The sequence below is a fragment of the Epinephelus lanceolatus genome, chromosome 19 (genome assembly GCF_041903045.1).
Source record: "Epinephelus lanceolatus isolate andai-2023 chromosome 19, ASM4190304v1, whole genome shotgun sequence".
Taxonomy (NCBI): domain Eukaryota; kingdom Metazoa; phylum Chordata; class Actinopteri; order Perciformes; family Serranidae; genus Epinephelus; species Epinephelus lanceolatus.
This window is the reverse complement of record NC_135752.1, coordinates 30,520,653-30,542,244: the sequence shown is the minus strand read 5'-3', so window position 1 is coordinate 30,542,244 and position 21,592 is coordinate 30,520,653. Positions and strand designations below refer to the sequence as shown.

Sequence of the window (21,592 nt, the reverse complement as noted above, 5' to 3'; positions counted from 1 at the left end):
CATCCACCTCTCAGTACCCTGACACAGAGATTTCTTTGTTCACTGAGTCCTAACTGCGGTGTTACCTTCAGGCATTTGAGCAGCGACAGCAGCAGAGGGTATCGAGCGATCTTGTGGATCCAGGACGGCTGCTTGCGGATTACATGGCCGAGCAGGGTGAGGGTGGGCAGCCGGCAGGCCTGTTTGGTCATACACTCATTCATCTTGTCCAGAAGGTGCTGTGAGGGAGGGAGGGAAGGAGGGAATGACGGACAGCAGGGTTAGCTCTGTATTTAACACAAGATTGTCTTATTATTCATTAAAGGTAAAGAAACCTTTCTCAAGAACTGTGCTTTTTCCATATACATATATAGATATAAACACTCTGTATTGTGCAAAGTAACAGCTACAAATCACCGCTGTGATTCTGCTCTGACCTCTTTCACAAAGTTCAGACTCCAGGATGGTGTAAGTGTTTTGATTAGATGCAAATAAAATCACAGAGGACTGCAGAAATAATGATGATGACCTCAAAGCCTTACACCACGGCAAATCCACATCTTCGTTTGCTATGGCAATATGCAAATACAAACAACAACAGCAATATGGAGGCAGTGAAAGTGTTCCACAAGAGAGGAACGGTTTGCAGACATTAATGAGACTGAGAGTGAACGGTACAAATACGTCTTTTGAATAAACTCTGTGAACCTATTGTCAGATTATTATTCCAAGTGTCTGACAACATTATGTAAAGGATCCCTACAGAGACAGACCTTTCAGTTAAAGAGTAAAATCCTTTTTATTTAACCAGAAACAGCCCCAAGATTGCAATCACCAAACCCACCAAACTCCATTTAAATAAACTGTATTTTTAGCATGTATAAATCCAACATAGTTTCACATCTAACTGGGTGAATTAAAGGTTTATTTCAACCAAGCCACAGTTGGTAATTGTTGGAAGAGTGAAAGGACAAACCAAAACAGTTTTTGTGAGTTTAATTTTGTTTCTGTCGGCTTTGATTGAAGCATGTTTTACAGTGTTAAAAGTACTGCTTATTTAAATGGAGTCTGGTTGGATTGACAACAGCGATTCCAGGGGTGTTTTATGGTAAAACAAAAAGGATCTTATTATTCACCAAAAATATATATCTCTGTAGGGATCCTTTCCATAGTGCTTTCAGACACATATTAGTCTGAACCTGACAGTGGCAAAACAAGGACGACGTAAAGTGACGGTGCACAAATGCCCTGAGTGGTTACACTGCAACCAGATTTTGCAGCTGCTGGTTATAGTAGTCTTGCTCAATACTGAAACAGTGTCAAAATGTGTTCTTCCCATTAGTCACTTAGGCACAAAATCATAGTCAAATAGGGTCCAAGTTGAAAAATACAGAAGTCACCCTTTAAGCTTCATTTTACGCCTGTCCCTCTAAAACTGAGGAAATTCAAAGCATGAATTAATAGTCAAAGTACACAGGGTGAGGAAAGCAGAAAAGCAAGTGGAGTAGATCCTCTAATCCCAGCGATTCAATTGGAATGAACTGATTTCACCACAAGTTTTTGCCATTTTAAATCTCCTCGTGAGCAGGCATAAGCTTGTGTCGGGGCATTTCTCACCTTATCGTGTGGCTCTCTGACTGAGGAGAGGATATGCATGGCCTGGGCAGAGTTTGTTTCCAAAAAGTAGTCCACTAGCCCGTTCAGCAGCATGGACCCTCGCTCTTCAAGGAAAACACACAATGAATTAGTTCATTTTTGAAAGGAGGAGTAGAGGTCATACTACAATCAGTAAATTCCACCAACAGTGGAATCATGTTAAAGAAAGCAGTCCATTAAAACAGATGGTAAAAAGGACAGTAATGCAGCTATGAACACATAAATAAGCCGAACTGCCCTACCACTGCTGAGCTGCTCGTTGATGAGGCCTCTGATCTCTTCTAGCTGGTGGAGGTCGGAGGTCTCAAGAAGCGGGAGGAGGTCCCCCACGTTGGGCTGCTCCCTGGCCATGGTGGTGGCAGTGCTGGAGGTGGAGGTAGCGTCTCTCTCACGGTGTCCGTCCCTGCCTGCCTGGAGGACTCCTGGGGCCACCCACCAATACAGTCTCCAGGCACCTCTGTAGCGAACCAAGACCAATTCATAAACATTTCCCAGAATTAGTTAGAGCTGGATTTTGGGAAACTATGGGGGGGGGGGATTTGTATACAAAATGTACAGAAAGGTAAAATCATCAAGTTTTGAAAAAGTATTGCAATTTAATTTTGTCTTTAATGTTATTATCTTATATTATCTTTGTAATATGATTATCTTATATAATGTTATTACTATCCTAAAACATTCTCCGGGTCCTCTGTAACTCTGCAGGACTTATTTCCACCCTGCCCAGCAGCAGTACCGTGGCGAACGGTCCCTAACTGCGGGGAGAACGGAGCAGGCTTCCCCGGAGGTCCGCCGCTTTTCCCGGTCCCTCTTCTCCACACTTTGGGCTCTAGTTTCGCAGTCTGGGCAAGGCGGGGGCGCAGCGCACCTGCGCTTCGCCAACTGGGTATGGCCAGGCGGATTTTGCAAGTTTGGCACACCGTGTGCCTGGCGCAGCTACTCCTCTTTCCCACCTCCGTCCCTCCTACCTGCGCAAGTCGGAAAGAGGGAGGAGAGAAGGCGTGGAGTGGGTTTTACACACATCACACCAATCAAATGAGCCCCTCTCCTCGCCCTTAAATGTGCCACACGAAGGCGTAATGAGAGTTTACTCAATTCGCCATGGCAGAAGAGAGCAGCAGCGTCAGACGGCCAAACTTCGCCCAGGAGGAAACTGATGTTTTGGTCCAGGAGGTCCAAGCTCGCAGTGTCCGAATATACGGAACTGCGAGCAGACCTCAACGGGCTGATGATGCAAAGGTAGCCTGGGAGGAGGTCACCACAATTGTAAATCAATGATGCGTTTCTCTCGTGTGCACGCTCTCTCTTTCTCTCTCGCAGTCTCACTCTGTTTCTTTTCTTTTGGCTTTTCTAAGATGACAGATGCTGAATATATACTCCCTATCTGATGCTGTGGCTGTTTGTGGTTGTCTGAGAGGGATGTGAACTCATTAGTTTGCAGCTGTGTGTTGGGTTTCCATTGCGCGTGCCAAACGTGCCAAACGTGCCAAACGGTGCCAAACGGTGCCAATCCCCTTTGATCTGACATCAGATGTGACAGGACAGTCGATATAGAGATACATTTATGTGCTGATTGCAGATAGTTGCATTGAATAGTGTTTTTTGGGGTATTTATTGCATCGTTAATGTGCCTGATATTCTGGAAACCTGCCTGTGAGGTTTTGGTGACGTGTGTGCACTGTCCGCCGGTCAGCCAAACTCTGCGCTCCGCCTGTGCTGACAGTAGACCTGGTTTCAGATGGCGAGCTTTTAGCGCACTTTCAGCGAAGCCTTTTGGCACGAAACTGTCACTGCGCCAAACTGGATCTGTCGATACCTCCCCCTGCTGCGCCACCACACCCATCTCAGCGCACCTCGGTCTGCCAAACTACCAAACTGAGCGCGCCTCGGGTTGCGCTGCTCAAAACTAGCTCTGCGCGGGGTTCGCCACCCTGCGCCACTGTGCGCTGCACCGGGAAACTAGAGCCCTTTGACTTATTTCCACCCAGCCGACAGTGGGACTTATATTCATTGTGCCGACAGTGGCTTGGAAAACCGCCCATAACCGTGTCACATGGGGAAGAGGGAAGAGGGAAGGCGGCTGGAGTTCCTCCAATATTTGCGGTTAGATTATCATATTTTTTATTGACAAAAATATAGGCTGCTTCGGCTGATTTTTTTTAATGCGCACATGTGCCCCTAAATATTTTTTACAGTTGGCACACACTTATTTTTAGTCGAGTGAAACACTCGCACTGTCGAGCACTGGATCTGACAGCCTGAGCACATCGGCACAAAACGCTACAGCGTTCGAGATATTATTTATATCATGAGAAGTCAATACTTTCGGCAGCCTAAATCTTTTATTTAGAAACTATGGCGGGTCAAATTAAACTATGGCGGGCCGCCATAGTTTCGTTAATTAATGGGAAACACTGTGCATTAGTGGTCACATGACAAAACTAACTCTGTGCTGGGCAGCAGCCAATAGGCATTTCCTCAAAAAGCAAGTTTTCTATAATGAGTTAACTGGACATAAAAATGGCTTTAAATAATAATATGATCAACATCCTTCCGGAGTGATGTGGCTTCAGTTCCCCTGAGGTCACTCCATTAGAGACCTATGTGTAATATCCCTATTATGAGCAGATTGTGGTTGTAACACACATTTGAACACAATGTCTACCATAGACTAGAAAACTTTCTTGAAAAGACTTTAAAATACTATAAAAGACTGAAGTCTAACACTCTCTCACATTGAAAGACGATGAGAGTTTTGGGGATCTTGTTGAGTTTGTATTTGCAAGACTACAATTAAATTTTATTTCAGATTATTTCCCATCCTGCTTCTGTTGGAAAATATTACACCAAACTCTTTTTTAGAAAGATGACAATTTCTTACATGTCCGCAAAAACAGACAACTCTAGAAACACGAGATAAAAGGCGTCATATGTCGACAGTATTCTTGTCAAGTCAGTATCAATATATTCGATAAAGATGAACTGTACAAACTTAACATTTTGTATTTTGTTGCCTCAACTTGGAGTCCAACTCCATGTTTATCGTAAACCTGGTTTGCTCCTTCTTGTTCGGCACTGGAGAGCAGGCAGCTATTTTTACGTCACTGAACTTCAGTATTGTTATGGGCCAAGACTAAAAACATACGATAATATTAAACATTTTTAGGTCACCAATTAACCTAACCTGCATGTCTTTGGACTGTGGGAGGAACCCGGAGTACCCGGAGAAAACCCACCCTGACACAGGGAGAACATGCAAACTCTGCACACAACCCCCCACCATGGGTTTGAACCAGGAACCATCTTGCTGTGAGGTGACAATGCTAATTTGCACAATTGTCCAGGGTCCATTGACCTGTCCAGGGTGTACCCCTCCTCTCACCCGATGTCAGCTGGAATAGGCTGCAGGCCCCGCGCAACCCCTAACAGGGTAAGACGAAGTTTTAGCACCACCTTAGACTGAATGATCTAGATCAGTGGAGCACGCAACAACTGAGTTAAAACTCTTTTGATTTTATTCCAACTTCAGAAATTTGTCCACTATGAAATTGCTTGAAAAGTTTGGCGTATTAAATACCACTGACAACAATAACTGAAAACTGTGTGTTGGTAATAATGGGTTAACTGGCACAAGTATCAAAGATTACTAGCAAGTTGCAGCTGTACACTGACATCACTAGCTTGCTAGCTGAAATGACAAACCTCACCTAAAAGCTTAATCATTTAAAGTAAGCCCAGTATTAAACAGCAGCCAAAAAAACATTAGTGGCTACTTAGTGAACATAGTGGAGCATTTAGCAGCTAAAGAGCCAGATGTTTCCCTCAGGGGTTGTGTGTGTGCAGAGCCGAGCACTGAGAGACAGTTAATGTGCGACTTTCACGTACCAGGTGGACACAATCAGGACTCCAAATGAATGCTAATGTCACTCTGTGTCTGCTGGATGTGTAAATAAGCAACTGTTAGTCCTATTACATAAGGTGATAATTTGTCAGCGCTGTGTTTACAGCTTGTTGCACTCTCCCTAAGTGGCCAAAAAATCATTTTAAGCAGGTTTAAGGATTTATTGGTGAAACTGGACTGATTAAAAGGTTCCCTGAGGTATTTTAAACCTCCACCTCATACCGCATTTGCAAACTATGTGCACACAGGTGACACATCAATCATTCCTGTTGATGGTTTCACACTACTCCACTGATCTGATATGCAGCAATGTGCCAATTAAATTTAATGAGAACAGGCCATTTTTCACAGGAGACATTTTAACTTGTCATAACAGGAAAAGCACAGGTTTTACTGATAACATTCATGATGGCTCTTCTCAAGTGGCAATGTAAGTCAAGACAGCGAGACACCGAGCCGACATGCACAATACCAGGACTCTGAAACTGAGGCAGCTAAATGGAATTCAGCCATCATTCATTTTATAATTGACATCATGTGATTCTCCTACTATGACATGACAAAATGTGTAAAGTAAATAAACATATTGTGTTACTGAAATGAGAAGATAAATCTCAGGAACGTACAAACTCAGGATGCATAATATCAGCACATCATCTGTATCGGCCAATATCAGCTTTAAAATGAACTATTAGAATTGGCCATCATGCTTTTTCTTAATTTGCACAATGAATGAATATTACATACATCGGAAATTACTGTATTTCATGTCCTTATCTGCTGATGGAGCATCACAATAAGGGCATTCATGCATAATATGATGTTAATTCCACTACAGAAGAGACTTGATGATCACTAAAATTAGTTGGGGAGAAGTAGATTTATTGATAAAGGTTATCGGTCAAATGAGGTTTTACATATCGGCATATCGGATATTGGCAAAAAAAAAAACAATATCGTGCATTCCAAGCCTTGTCCGGGTATTTCATGACCGTGGGAACCCAAATGAAGTTGTGCCATCTTGCGACCCCTCGTCATGTGTAACAAATTTAGCCCTGACATGGCCTCTCCAACCAAAAGAGTGATTTTTTTTCTACTTATATTCTTTTATTTTGAAAATTATCCAGTCACTAATGAGCGAAAGCACTGATCATAAACTAGGATTATTGCCCTGCAATTGTATGCCTCCATACACCAATCAAGTTTCTCTTACTGTTTACATCCTTGTCTGTAAAAACATGGATGCTTCATACACAGAGGATCTATACAATCAGTACAGTGTCAAGATGGACACCAAAGATTAGTGTGTCACCAATTCAGTATCTGACCAAATGTTTCCCCTCCTGCTCCTGTTAAATGACACTGAATAATAGCCAGAAAAAATGTTTTATTCAGAATTCTATGATGTCACGATTAAGTTAACCTTTGACCTTTTGGATATAACATCATCACTTTATCATTCTATCCTATTGGAGATTGTGGTGTTAAGTTCTGTCATAATTAGCACAAGAACTCTTGTGTTATGGCTCCAAAACATGTATTGTTTGGTCATGGTGACCTTGACCTTTTATCATCAAAGTCTAATCAGTTTATTCTCCAGTCCAAGGGGACGTTTGTGCCAAATTTGAAGACCCTCAAGGTGTTCTTGAGATATCACAGTCACAAGAATGACACAGACAAGGTCACAGTAACCTTGACCTTTGACCTATTTGATGTAAAACTGTCACTTTGTCATTCTATCCTATTAGAGATTTGTGTGAAGTTTTCTCATAATTAGCACAAAATTTTTTGAGTTATGTCCAAAAACATGTACTGTTCGGTCACAGTGACTTTGATCTTTGACCACCAAATTCTAATCAGTTTATTCTTGGGTCCAAGTGGACGTCTGTGCCAAAGTTGAAGAAACTCCCTCAAGGTATTCTTGAGATATCACGTTTACAAAAATGAAGCAGACAAGGTCACCGAACCCTTGACGTTTGACCTATGATCACCAAAAAATTATTAGTTCATCTTTGAGTCCAAGTAGACATTTGTGCCACATTTAAAGAAATCCAGAACCCAAGGTTGGGAATGCTGGTTCTACATCGCCACTTAACAAGTGAATCACACCACACTTAACTAGCTGGGATAACGGCTGAATCTAAACATACAGAATTTTATCACTGATTTTCCTTAACAATTCTAGTGTTCAGCACACGAGCTGAGAATATCATAACTGAACCATGCACAGCCTTACAAACAAAATAAACTGAAACTACAACACTTATACAATACAGAACAACTCAAGAAAATTTCAGAGAATGCATTAAACTTACAGACAAGGCAGAAAACTTCCAAGATGTAACTAAAACAGTGTGACAGATCCAAATATATGACCTGCATCTTATGTGACCCCATCAAAGATAAGTTCAATTCTCTCTACTTACTACAAATTCTCTGAGTTTAATTCAAGAGCTATATTTGCCATTTATTGTCCCCTGACAGAAATGTGCTTTAGAGACACCACCTGGCCTAATGTGTGCACCATTTCAGGTCATTAGTCTGTTTATGTTGTCTATGATACAGTTCGTCTCGACGCTCAGTCGGTCATTCAAAGTAAAGGAGGCCAGGGGAGCCTTGCAAATCTCCATCTGAAAAACAGGAATAAATAATCCTGATAGGCAGGTCATTATCGCCAGGGTGTCTGCACCCAGCAGCTTATTCCCTAACAGGAGTAATGAATCAGCACCAGACATCTCATCAGCTCTCAAGATCTCCTTTCAACACTCAGGCCAAAACACTCGACACGCTAGAGGATGAGTCCCACCAACTATTACATTAGCGCAGAATATTGAATCTTTCAACGCAGTCGCCTGCTACTGAAACCAAGACAACACAGACTAATTTGGAGAGATGAGAGGAAATTAATCAATAACCAGCTTATTTGTTTTACTTCAACAAAAGTTAAATGTCAGATAAAAACACTGCTCTCGGGAACATGATGACATTAATATTCTCGAGACTCCATCGTTCATAACAAATCAAAACAAGACGTTAAATGCTCAAATACACTCCTGTTTGTTGATTCACAGGAGAGGTCACAGCACAACTGCCTCCCTGTTACCAATTAACTGCTCAGTCATGGGGTTTGGGAGTCGGGATATGGAAAGTGGACTCAAACATGGCTGTTTTTCACCCTCCAAGCGAGCGTCTTGCAGGGACAGGTCAGTGGCACAAACACGCACCACCCTCAGTGTGATCCTTGACAGCTTGGGAACGCTCAGGAGGACACAAAGAGCCTTTATTCAGCCCGAACACCTCCATGTACAAACTGGAAATTACATTTGGCTGTGTGCAAGCTGTTACCAACAGCCTCCTTTTCTCACAGGTGAATATTTGAAAGCAGTGTCATAAAAGACACAAACAGCCTGCTCGGTCCATTTGCTGGGATGATTTTCATCAACCTAACCGCTCTGTTCAGTAAGCTACTAGCAGATTTTCCTTTATCTCCTTGCTGCAGGGGATGAAAGAAAATGGGAATATTGTCGTGGTTCACTGGAGTAAACCAAGTTTAGGGCATCAACCAACAATTGTTTTAATTACAGATTCATCTGTTAATTACTCCTTTGAATTAGCAATTAACTTTTCAGTCTTTAAAATGTCAGAAAATAGAGCAAAATGCCAGACACAAGTTTCCAGAGGCAAAGGTGATATCTTTAGATGTCTTGTTCTGTCCGAGCAGCAGTCCAGAACCCAAAGATATTGGCATCATATTCAAAGTAGTTAATCTATTCACATTTGTGAAGCTGGATCCAGAGGATGTTAGGCTTCTTTGCTAACAGTTAATTGATTATTAAAACTACTTTTCTGTCAGTCCACCAATCAGTTAACTGACAAATGATTTCCGCAATGATAAGGTTACGAGTTTGCACGTGTATTTAGGCTTTTAAGTAACATGATGGTAATTCAATTAGCCAAATTAATTAATCAAAATTAATACACCCAAAAACTCATGGATGATTATGTGCAAGGTTCCTACAGTCATGAAATTCCTGGAAAATGTATGTATGAAAAACTGTTTAAGGCCTGGAGAGGGTTTTAAATTGACAGAATATTCTGGAAAAGTTTTGAAAATACATTTTTTGTGGTTGCTGTTTAAAATATCTTCCAAAAAAATCCCAAAACTTGTTCCTTGTATTACTTATTTGAAATATATGGCTGCACTGCGTTTTTGCCCACGCTGCACCCCCTTTTGGGGGAAAGAAATATGCTGTTGGGGTGCTGTCTAGCTAAGTGGGTAGTGTGCACCCCATGTAGGCTGAGGCCTTAGCAGCGGTTTTCTGTCACTCTCCAGCTGTTCTATAATAAAGACAAAAAGCCCTAAAAATAATCTTTAAAAAAAGAATTGCACTTTCACGTTAGGAGAGAAACAGGAAAATGCTGAGGAGCGATCGTGTAGCATATTAACCAAGGCTTTGTGAAGTACCTGCATGTGCCAGTCTGGTCTATTGGCATATGAAGCTAGTTGGTTAACGAGTGAGTTAAGTTAGCAAGCACTAGCAGTTTGCTTATTTGCAAATGCAAATTTGCAAATCTTTTTACAATCCTATCTATTTACACTACTTTAAAAAGTCATGGATATGGGGTAAAATATTATGGAAAAGTTTTAATACAGCACATTACTGCATTCTACTGAGAGGTGTTGCTAATATTTAGTCTACCCTTATTAATAGAAATATGCTGAACAAGATGAAGGGACAACAGGACTACTACATTAGACTGCATTAGTTTTAGCTAGGTGAACCTAATAAACTGGCAACTCTGTGTATTTATAAAGCATCGAACAGAGGGAGAAAAACAACCTGAAAAGATTAAATCCACATTCTTAACTTCATTTGGATTACAGATGATTTAATTATCAATCCCATATACAATGCTTTAACTGACATTAACATCTGCATATGTAGATTTTGTTTTGTTGGGGTTACATTTGTTTAAAATTGTAAATTATTATTTTACCCGTGAGGTTGTATTCATTTACTTTCCATTGTAAGATATCTCATGATATGTACGGTACTCATATTTGTATGAGGTCAATATATTGTGCTGTTAATTGCCTGGGGGTTACTTAGAGGAATGTTTGGTTCGTTGTTAATTAATGTGTCTGAATAATTCCACGAGGGATCGGTCATGTAAACAGCCAGACACAAGAATAAAACTACTAATTTGTTCATATGTTATAGCTGCACGCCTGATGAAAAACTGCAGCGTAATGTACAAAAGAATTCATATTACAGAATGTCTCCTCTGATACTTATCAAATTATCTATAAAAATCAGTTGATATTTATCTCATCAGGCTGACACGACAATGGGAAGTCAAACTGCAAGATTAAAATAGAAGATTTGTTTTTTAAAACACAAACACTAGAAAAACAAACTATCATTATAGGGTGGGGGTCATCGTTCGCATTTCTGAGTACCAAACAAACAGGCTGTATGAGGACATTTCAGCTCTGGGAGCTTGTGGTTAACCGCATTTATCTGAAACTAGTCTATATTCCCAGGAAATCCCAGAGACCCTCGCTCACCCCAACCCATCCCAATTTATCAACCGCAGGACCCTTAATTTAGATCAGCAGATATCCATTTTTTTAGACTAGTCTTATTTTGGCAAAGGTCTTGTAAAACGGCTTCTGTGTTTGGACATGTAATGTTTGTGCAGTAAGATGCTTCCCATATTTTGCTAAATTAAATAAGGTTTTGCGGAATAACATGTTTATATTCATCAAGAAAGAAGTATTGTTCTTTACATCAGCACTATACTCACTATATGCCACTATGGCTTTCAAAATCTACCAGTTTTGTGGTCAGGAGAGAAGCCACTTGCATATTTACCTGCATTTGGCTGGTGCTAATTTCCAACTCTGTTACAAGCCCCCAAAACATGCAGTATTTCCCAACTTTTAATCATTCCAGTACGGAGAACACTTTGGAGCTGGCTTTTGGAAATTAATGCACAGAAAATATAGCTTAATGGATAAAATATGACACGTAAATAGCACATTTTGGACACATTATATTTTGGTTGCAGGGAAATTCAACTCGTGACCTCAGCACTTCTCAAATCCTGTCTGCAGCCCTGCCACTGCCAGGTCGAGGAGGTCAAATTGTGAAACTAGTGAACCATTCTGTCTCCATGGTGACAGGATGACGACTGCACGAACACATGCTAACAACAGGATATTACTGATTGACGTGATAATAGGGGAGAAAACTGGTGTGACTGCAGCCCAGAGATAAAAGCAAGGCAGCCTGGTGCAGAAAGCTGCAAGAGGTGTTACACTGTGCTGCATGATGAAGCATCAAAAAAGCACATAAATAAAACACAAAGCTAATGGTGATAATGTGTAACAGTGACATGCATAACGAGAGCAGTGCAGAGCCAGGACAGAGCCCGGACAGGCTGAGGTCTGAGACTGCTGTATGAGGGACTGACCACTGGCTGCTGTCTGTCGTAAACAACTCGCAGAGAACAATGGGCAGGGTTGGGTTTACTTTATCCGATAATACAAATACACAAGCATCTTTCCTCTGGTGAACCGATAGCCTCTTCAAACCCGGCGGAAAACGCACATATAAGCACGACTAAACGTCCAAAGCACCAACGTCTACTAAATCCATCACCGGGTCTTTCCAAAAACAAGTCGGTCCCAACGCCGAGAGCTAACGTTAGCTGGGAGCAGCGACCCACACTCGGTCGGGGACTCATCTCGCCTGTCAGCCGGCTTCAATCGGCGGAGAAGAAAGCCTAAACTCTTATGTGGAGCAACACAAGTCATATGCGTTGAGATTCGCTGTAAGAAAAACACAAAACACATAAAAAATAGGACCTGTTTACCTGTTAGAGTAGCTGCACTCCACAGGGCGCCGCCATCTTGAACACCTCACAGCCCATCCCACCGCAGTCAGCCTCCGCTGTCGGGCTGCATGCAAACTAATCCCACAAGTTAGCGCCTCGCGAGTCTCTGCCGCAACTTTTACAACTCACTCACGCGAGTTAAATCAAAAATAACCGTGTCGACTTACGTTAAATAACTCAGAAGTGGTGTTTTCATCTACAGCCCGACAAGTTCCTTGCTCAGTTGGAAAGCTAAGATTGTTTTTCCCAGCTCCTCATTGGTGGAAGGATGAAATGTGTGTAATGCGGTTTCGCGTGACCCACATGTGAAAAGCGCACGCGCAAATTAGATTTTTTTTTTTTTAAAGCAGGTAGTGGAGTGATCGATATGGAGGCTCATTAACGCCACAAAAACAAACAGGTTAGAAAATATTAAAGGGCAAAAATAATCAGATGCTAAGGCGAAATTATTAATTACTCAAAGTTTTCAACTTTAAAGTCAGAATAATTAGAAAGTAAGGATGGGCGATATGGACAAAATTCATACCTAGGTATTTTCAGGCTGAATGGCGATACATGATATACATATTTAAGTATTTTCTACTAAATGGGCTACATGTTCAGTTGCAAACATTTCAGATATAAAAACAGACTGTGATCAAAATAAAATGCAAAGACAGGGACTTTTTCCCTGTTGGAAAGTAAGCAGCTGCACAACATGTAGCCTAAATAATTAATTATAGAAAATAAATAGCAGGGCTGTATGTTAACTTTTTGCACACAACACTGGAGCTACAGAGGTTTAAAGGTTTGCAGCACAGGACACAATGTCATAATTTGACTAAAAAGTAATGGTTAGGACTGAGCGTAATTTCACATTAAAAAGTTTCAATTGTGAATCACTATCTCAGACTTTCTACCAACTATGAATATCTTTTATTTTTACCACTCTTGACGTTTTATTTCAGTCTTTTCCTGGCAGATATTGGCTTCCATACACTCAATACTAAAGCTACCTGAATTACTATTACATCATATATTATGATGTTGCATCATTATTATTGACAAATACCTGCAGTCTCGCTCGATGAAAATTATTTTGATTAAGCTGCTGGCCTGATGGGTGCTGTCATACAGGATTAATGCAGAGTACTGTAGTTGTACTGGATTAGATTAGATTAGATTAAACTTAATTGTCATTGCACAGGTGCCAGTAAAACTACAGGAAATACAGTCTAGCATCAAACCAGAACGTTTAAACAATAGATAAAATAGCCTAAATAAACCTGAATGAAGTGGGGCACATGTTGCGAGGCATGGACTTTTCTCTTTTGTACCCCATGTCTGTGTAATTCTAATTAGTTATTCTTCACCTTAATTTATAACTCAGGTAGGTAGCATTCATGGTAGCATTCATGCTCTGTCACAGCAACACTCACCACTAAAATATACAGTATATATAATACGAACACATTGAATCACAAACAAGAAAAGGTAGTAAACAAACAGGCTCAGGCAGGTTATTGGTGAAGTTTCAGAGGCCCTGATGACTTTAACCAGCCTTATCTTAGACAATATCAGCTCCATTTAAACACACTTTGGCTAGTGGGGGAGGCTGCTGTGCTGTGTGTGTGTGTGTGTGTGTGTGTGTGTGTGTGTTTACACGTCCCTGGAAATAATAGCAGCAGAGCTTCACAAACACAGACAAGTACCTAATATATTAACACTGTAGTTTGCTTTAGTAAGGCTCAATCCTTATGGTCTATATTAACAAAATGACTTAATTATTAAGCTAATATAATGGGCTAAACAAAAGGTCGGCTACATGTTGCAGCTGCATTTAATATATGTTGTATTATATGCATGTCATATAGTACATGTAACCACACATAAACATACCGTGTTATTCTTATGTCTATCATTATATTATTACACTATGTCATATAGCTAAATACTCACATCGGCCTGTGTACATATACATGTAAGTATCCATATACATATCCTATATACTGTGCAATATTCTACCACTTACTGTCATGTAATATTTATGTATTTCTCCTGGAAAAATATACACACCATGTGTATATTGCAGTTTTCCAGTGCAGCTATTAATCATGGACAAAAGGTATCTGTCGTAGTGAAAGGTGAATATAGTGTATGTGGATTTTATATTATTGTATCTTTATTGTATCCAGTTTGTATTTTTGTCATATTTTTATCCTTATTTTGCACTCAATTACTCTGTAAGTCTTGAGCTACTGTAATGTGCGAATTTTTGATTAGTTGATAATGTCTAATCTTATATATTATCCTATAACAGGGTATATAATATAATATAATATAATATGTTATTATTTATCCTTTATAACATCCACTGTATAAAAATAGTCAAATAAAATAAATTTTCAAATGAAACTGACAACTGCAGTCGTTAGCATGCAAAGAAAGTATCTACATAACATGAAGTAAATGCACATCAGGGGCCTAGATATAGACAGTGCAGGCAGTGCAATTGCACTGGGACCCCTGGGATGGAAGGGCCCATAGCGAGAGCAGGCCCTTGCAAGTGATTTAGATTGACACCTTTAATATATACCTGTGTTCAAAGACAACTGATTAAAAAAAAATATTATTAATAATCTAAAAACCCATCTGTGTCATGGTTTTCTTTTTTCTTTTACACTGTCAGTAGCTATTTGAAACAAAATTATATGCTTCTTCCGTATAAGCCAAAAATCTATGAATATCCTCCTGAGACCCTGTGTCTTCATATGAGGACATTACGTTTTGGGTTTACTGGACCTTATACTTTATTCTACTTAACTACTTTGTCCCTTTTTGTCCCATCTAATACACTAATCTATGTAAAAAAACAAGATGGCAGCCATCTCTGCCAAGTTAGTCTGCAGCCGATCCCGAGACAAAAGTGGTACAAAGGTACAAAACCCTATCAAATTCAATAATTGAAACTTGTGTATTTATGATTAATAATGTTTGATATGGCAACAAATTTGAGCAATTTTAGGAACAGTAACAAGCTAAGACACAGTTAATTAGAACTCGCTTGAAGACACTGGGACTTTATCATCATCTCATTTGAGGACATTGGGGCTTTATTATCATCTCATTTGTGGACATTGGGACCTTATTATTGTTGACAATGTTTAGTTTTTTTATACTTATCAGATCCCACTAATCCCAAATCAGGTCTCAGGACGACATGCCATTAAAAACTATTCAGTTAAATTGTTAATTTCTTACTTTCCAACACCGTTTGAACTAATGTCCTTAATTAAATGAAATATACTTTGTATTTTAATTTGTCAGGTATCTCATTGACACACAACTTCACAGACTTGTCAATATTCTAACATTCAGTACTCATATTTTGACATGTGGATATAGGTTACCTATTCCGTGTACATCTATCGCTCCAACCATTGACTATCGGTGATAGACGAAAAGATGGATGGCTACCCGTATGTATACCTATCCTTCTCCTCCTATTGTATATAGATAGAATTGTATTAAATTAAATGTGTTACACAAACTTTTCCAGCAAGTGTAACAGCTAACCCTCAGCCTTTTACAATTAACCCCACCCATGGGGCACATTCTCACTTCTACCACTTCTCAGTGCAACTGTAGAAGAAAGGTGAGTTCTAGAAAAGCAATAACTGTTTATTTGTAGCAGAGATGTGCATGTGGTTAGAATAAAACAATAAATTAAGTAACCTCAAAGAGTTTTAATAATATTCAGCCCAAACTAAAATGTGTTAGGTTGTGCCCTGCTGTCCCCTAGCCCTTTGCAGAACACACACACACACACACACACACACACACACTCAGACAAACAACACCCATCATTAATGCATGTGACGACTTACACACGTTGTCCACACGATGTCGCACTTGCACTTGTTCCCTCATATAAATCCTCTCCTCCTCAAAACGTGTTTTACTCCTCGACTCGATGTTCTTTGAAATGATTTGACAAGTTGTCATTATTTTCTGAAAACTGCACCCCCCAAAAAAGAAAAAAAATAATAATAATTAACTCCCAGATTTTGTCACTTGAACCCATCTTGTCACTCTGTCCCTGACACTGAAACATCCGGAGAGCAAATCTGTCATGTCTGAATATCTAAATGCTTTGATAAATAAAGACAGAGCAAACAGTGTCAATCACCCAGACTGGTTTGGTGTGTGTATCTTTGGAGGTGCTACAGTCTCATATGATCTTCTGGTCATTTAAATCTTGCACACGACACAGTCATACACAGCATTACTCTGAGTAAATCCTGTAAATCAAACACTGTGAGGTGGAAATATTCGGGCGGATTTTTTTGGTTGGAATTTTTTTCTTGTTTTATAATTTTTTATCTAATTTAAATGTATATATGTTTATTTTAATAAATTTTTAAGATCAGCAGAAATTGGCAGCTGAATTAAAATAATGTATCTTTAATTTAAAGGAGCAAAACGCTCTGCTTGAGGAAGACAACTTCATTTTTTAGCCTTCAACCCGACATTTCTCCCCCCATCCAGGAGCTCTGGCTGTTTTGTGTAACTGTTCAAGAGACAGCAAAGGGCCCGTGTTTTTTTACGCAAATTTCCACCTGCAGGTTGGCCCTTTCATTGGTTGAAACCACAGTCAGATTCTCCTGCGGAATTATCTGATTGAAAATCAGGGAGGGGAGAAAAAGAGAGAGCAACAAGTGCGTTGGTTTTACGCTGCTTTGCTTTCCTGACTTTCAGAAAAGGATTTGGGGACGCGTTTTTACTGCGCTAACAAGGACATTTTTATTATTACTGCAACTTTCATTTCGTCGGGAACTTGCTGGGTTAACGGTGAGTACATGCTGACTGTAATATAACTTCTTAACACAGTTAGAGTGACACTTTTCACCACTTTTAATACTTTTTCTACGAATAATAGTTTATTTCTAACCGTGAAAACATTTAAAAGGTGCTAATTAAACTTTATATTCAAGGGCCTGTTGACAAAGTAGAAAGTTATAAGGCCTAATAATTCATATTAAGCATATAGCGCGAGTTTAAATTATGGACAATTATAATAAATTCAATTATAATAAAGCAACCCACCTACAATTAAAGACTGAAAATATGTGAATTAAATCGAAAATAATGAAATGACACAATTAAATGTAACAGCAGCCGGATGGTCTTAGATTTAAACGCTTGTAGTGACTTTTTCCTTTTACAAAATTTGACTTCATCGATATTTTATTGATTATTTCAAGGTTTATTGTGTCACTAATGATTTATTTTTTGGTGTAGGATCAACATGCCCCGGTCATTTCTGGTGAAAAACAAAAGGTGCACGTCCTTTAATGTTCACCGATCATATGAAGACGAGCCGAGGGCCCCCATGTGTACAGGTAATAATTATAAAAAATATGACATTATAAAAATTATTAGATTAGATTGGAGCTGCCTACTTTTATGTCGTTATTTTGAAGTTATTTCTCTAAAGCATTTGCATGAACTTTCCATTTAAAAGGATATTTATTAATGACAGTATGAGACTCCACTTCAGCATTTCAAGGTTACTGATGTGTGTTATTTGAACAAGATGTCGTCCAAAAGGAACTTCAGGGTTTTGTTTTGTTTTAGAGTATTTACTTGCTGACTAATCACAGAGAGCCAAGTCTCTGGCTTGAATCAATCACACTGTTATTTGTGGATTTGCAGAAGACCCACCAGAGGTTCAGAGCACAGACTCTGAGGACAGGCCTCAGTCCGAGGGCCAGTCTTCCCCTGTGGGCCACTTTGAAAAGGAGGAGGCAGAACTTGAGTGCCCCTTACCTGCTCACCCAGAGCCAACCAGGCCCCCTGTGGCCCCCACACAGCCTTACTACCTAAATGGTGAACTGCCTGTGTATTTATCTCAATATTTTGCTGCTACTTCCACAGTTTAATTTTCAAGAAGGTGATTTTTAACGTCTGTATATGTGCACCCTCAGAGCCTCACATGGCTGGATTCCCTCCCTACTACAAGCCGTCGTATGCTTGGGAGCCGGTGCCGTCCTCCTATGAGCTCCGTCAGATGAGTTTCAGCCCTACAGTGCTGCAACACGCCAATAATCTGTACGGCACCCACATCAGCCGCAGCCCACAGCCTCAGCAGCCTCTGGACTGCAGCACGCACTACTCCCCCACCTCCAACACCTACCACTGTATTACCTGTGACAAGGTACGTACCACAGCCTAATTATTGTTGTGAAGCTTCTCATTAAGCCAAGATGAAAATGTAAAGTGCAGTGAATCTCTGATCAGCTAGAAACCCAGTTGAATTTGTCAGCCACCTGCATTAATAGACTAACTCTGTTTTAGGTGTTCTCAACGCCCCACGGACTGGAGGTTCACGTCAGGCGGTCGCACAGCGGAACGAGACCTTTTGGCTGCAGCATCTGCAGGAAAACCTTCGGCCACTCTGTCAGTCTGGAGCAGCACATGAACGTCCACTCTCAGGTATGTCAGTGACTCCAAATGCTCTACAACATAAAACATGACTGTCCCTGCCTGGTGAATGCTCACATCTTTCAAACCTGACGCCTCCAGATTGTGACAAAGGCTCTATGTTATAAGTTTGTCTTCTCCATGTCCAAGCTGAGATGACCCTGGTGACATCACTGTGACATCATCGGGGTTATTTTCTCTTTATAGAGGCCATTATATTCTGTTGTCCCTTTAAGAATTCAAGATTCCCTGCTAGCTTAAAATTACCTGACCTATTCACCCCCCATATTACCAGTTGTATATAATTTAATCACCCAGTGTTATGTTGAATTTGTGAAGTAAACCATGTTTTTCTTGCATGTCTCCGTTGAGTAAAGAATTCAAAAATTGGAGAAGATTCTTGATGAGTTAAAGTAGATGGGGTCCACGTTTAGCATTAGCAAAAATATATATCAAAACATCTGTTAACAAACACACAACTCGTACAGTATAATCCAAAGCCCCTTTTACACTGGGGAATATGGCGCTGCCTCGCCACTGGACGGAGTTGTCTTGCCTCTGAGCCAAAAACAGAGGTAGTAAAAGCGCCAAGACAAAGTCTATAAACAGTACAGATGGCAGGACTTGGTCATGGGTGGCATGGATGTGATGTTTTAAAGCTGTTTTATGTGTTCAACCTACCGCAGGAGATTTAAAAAGTAGCTAGCAGCAGTTAGAGGCTAACTTAAAGAAGAAGAACAGTGGCTGAAAGTGTCTGCGAACTGGAAAAAAATTACCCTCCAAGCAAAGGACGAAATCAGTTGCCATGTAACACGGGTGGTAAATGATTGTTATTGCCATGTTAAGCCATCGTTATTGTTTACAAAGCGCTCGTCACGCCCGTCACCCCTCTTTTGATTCCGTGACGCCGGCATTCTGTCTAAAATCGCACACAGGCATGATGCCATGATTGTTTGGTTCCATGTCACAATGCAAAGGTGACATGAAGAAGGGACTTTGAAGCGGCACTGTAGCCTGATCTCTGTGTAAAAGGCTCATTTATCTGCTACTGCCTCAATCAGTTTGTGTTATTGTTTGACTTTGGTGAATCTGACCTAACGCCTTAAAACACCAAAGTCACACAATAACAAAAACAATTAACTGATGGAGGCAGCAGTCGAACATTAGCTCCCATGTTCAGTGAGGTAAAATTGCTGTTTTTGTCGATGGAGTCTGGCTTTGAAGAGAGTATATCTAAGTTTTACTTTCAGTTCAGTGCCCTGTTGGAAAGGGCTGTCTTTCTGAGAGGCACTGAGCATACGACTGGATAAATGAGACTTGGATTATACTGCATGAGTTGTGTGAGAGTTTGGACACTGATGTTATGCTGTTGTTAGATGCGGACCCCTTATGGCTTCAAATCATCAAGAATTCAGCTGAGTGGATTTTGTGGAGCTTTTGATGGACTTTGCCAAATTGTCCTCAAAGTTAGTGCTCGAAAAAAAAAGGAAATTATTTGGTCAACGTCTGTTTTCAAGGTCAAATACAAACCTTGGAGCTCAACTTTTCTGACATCTTTTTCAATTACTGACGATCTTGTAACACTTTTTACTTTTGTATTTCATCAGGAAAAAAGCTTTGAATGCAAGATGTGTGGCAAATCCTTCAAGCGTTCCTCCACCCTCTCCACCCACCTGCTCATCCACTCGGACACGAGGCCTTACCCCTGCCAGTACTGCGGCAAGAGGTTTCACCAGAAGTCTGATATGAAGAAACACACGTACATTCACACCGGTAAGTCACAGTGTGTAGATTGTTTTATAGCAGACGGCCATATATAAAACTGCCTATCGCTGCTCTTGCTCTAATCATCTGCTTTCCAGGTGCAGCGAGCAGGAATTGTTTCCAGGAGTAATATAACTACTGATAAATCAGAAAAAGAAACTTAAACAAATGTCCTGTGGATTTGCATATCTGGTTTTCCTGCTTCGCGCAGAGCTCTGTAAAAGGAACTCTATGCTGTCGCCATTCGTTGCAAATAAATGTTTGACAAATCTGAACAATGGCATGATTCTTCACCCGTAGATATCAAAGCGAACCTTATCTTTTTAATAAAAAATAAAACACAAGCACCATGACAAACCTGATTTTCAGGAAGCACTGCAACTTCTTTACACAAATCATTTAAAAATAGTTTCTCACTGTTTTTATTTTTGTGTGTTTTATATTGTAGGTGAAAAGCCGCACAAATGCCAAGTGTGTGGTAAAGCGTTCAGCCAGAGCTCCAACCTGATCACACACAGCAGGAAACACACAGGCTTCAAACCGTTTGGATGTGACATTTGCTCCAAGGGCTTCCAACGCAAGGTGGATCTCCGCAGGCACCACGAGAGCCAGCACGGCATGAAGTGAAGAGGAGCATGTGTCTATATGTAAAATAAATATATATTAAATTGATGAGCTGATACTGATTTCTAATGGAAGGTGATTTAACTTCAGAGAAATGTAATGTGTACAATGAAGAAATGAATTAGTTAATATATTGGAAATGATATTTTGGATGTGATTACACGTGGATGAATGGGTGCTGATGTCGTTTAGATTCAAAATATGCGTACGATGTGTTTTTCATATAATTTATTTGTATGCCTGAGCTGTATATTATATTGGCGGAGTGTGAGTTGATAAATGCTTTCAAATAAAGGGTGAAAAGAA

The 21,592-nt window shown here is 40.2% G+C and overlaps 2 protein-coding genes across 2 annotated transcripts in view; one reads left to right on the top strand and one right to left on the bottom strand.

Moving 5' to 3' along the window:
• tsc1b (TSC complex subunit 1b) overlaps window positions 1-12,550 on the bottom strand; it is a 38,312-nt gene extending 25,762 nt beyond the window's left edge. Inside the window, exons 1-4 of the mRNA XM_033646817.2 lie at window positions 12,416-12,550; window positions 1,878-2,092; window positions 1,597-1,700; window positions 66-218 (exon numbers count right to left, since the gene is read on the bottom strand). Coding sequence (XP_033502708.1) covers window positions 66-218; window positions 1,597-1,700; window positions 1,878-1,986 — 366 coding nt within the window. The 5' untranslated portion in view covers window positions 1,987-2,092; window positions 12,416-12,550. The remainder of the gene's footprint in view (window positions 1-65; window positions 219-1,596; window positions 1,701-1,877; window positions 2,093-12,415) is intronic.
• A 4,207-nt stretch (window positions 12,551-16,757) lies between these two features.
• Window positions 16,758-21,592, top strand: gfi1b (growth factor independent 1B transcription repressor). The gene is made up of 7 exons (XM_033646490.2): window positions 16,758-17,266; window positions 17,717-17,817; window positions 18,131-18,304; window positions 18,403-18,632; window positions 18,773-18,910; window positions 20,506-20,671; window positions 21,111-21,592. Exons 2-7 carry the CDS (start codon window positions 17,724-17,726, stop codon window positions 21,287-21,289), a joined length of 981 nt encoding a protein of 326 aa, XP_033502381.1. The 5' UTR covers window positions 16,758-17,266; window positions 17,717-17,723; the 3' UTR covers window positions 21,290-21,592.

Bases quoted from the DNA above. Each gene is read 5' to 3' on its own strand.
- gfi1b (XM_033646490.2), top strand. From the start codon at position 17,724: ATGCCCCGGTCATTTCTGGTGAAAAACAAAAGGTGCACGTCCTTTAAT. The intron at 18,305-18,402 runs GTGAACTGCCTG...GTGCACCCTCAG, and splicing joins ACAGCCTTACTACCTAAATG to AGCCTCACATGGCTGGATTC. The intron at 18,911-20,505 runs GTATGTCAGTGA...GTATTTCATCAG, and splicing joins ACATGAACGTCCACTCTCAG to GAAAAAAGCTTTGAATGCAA.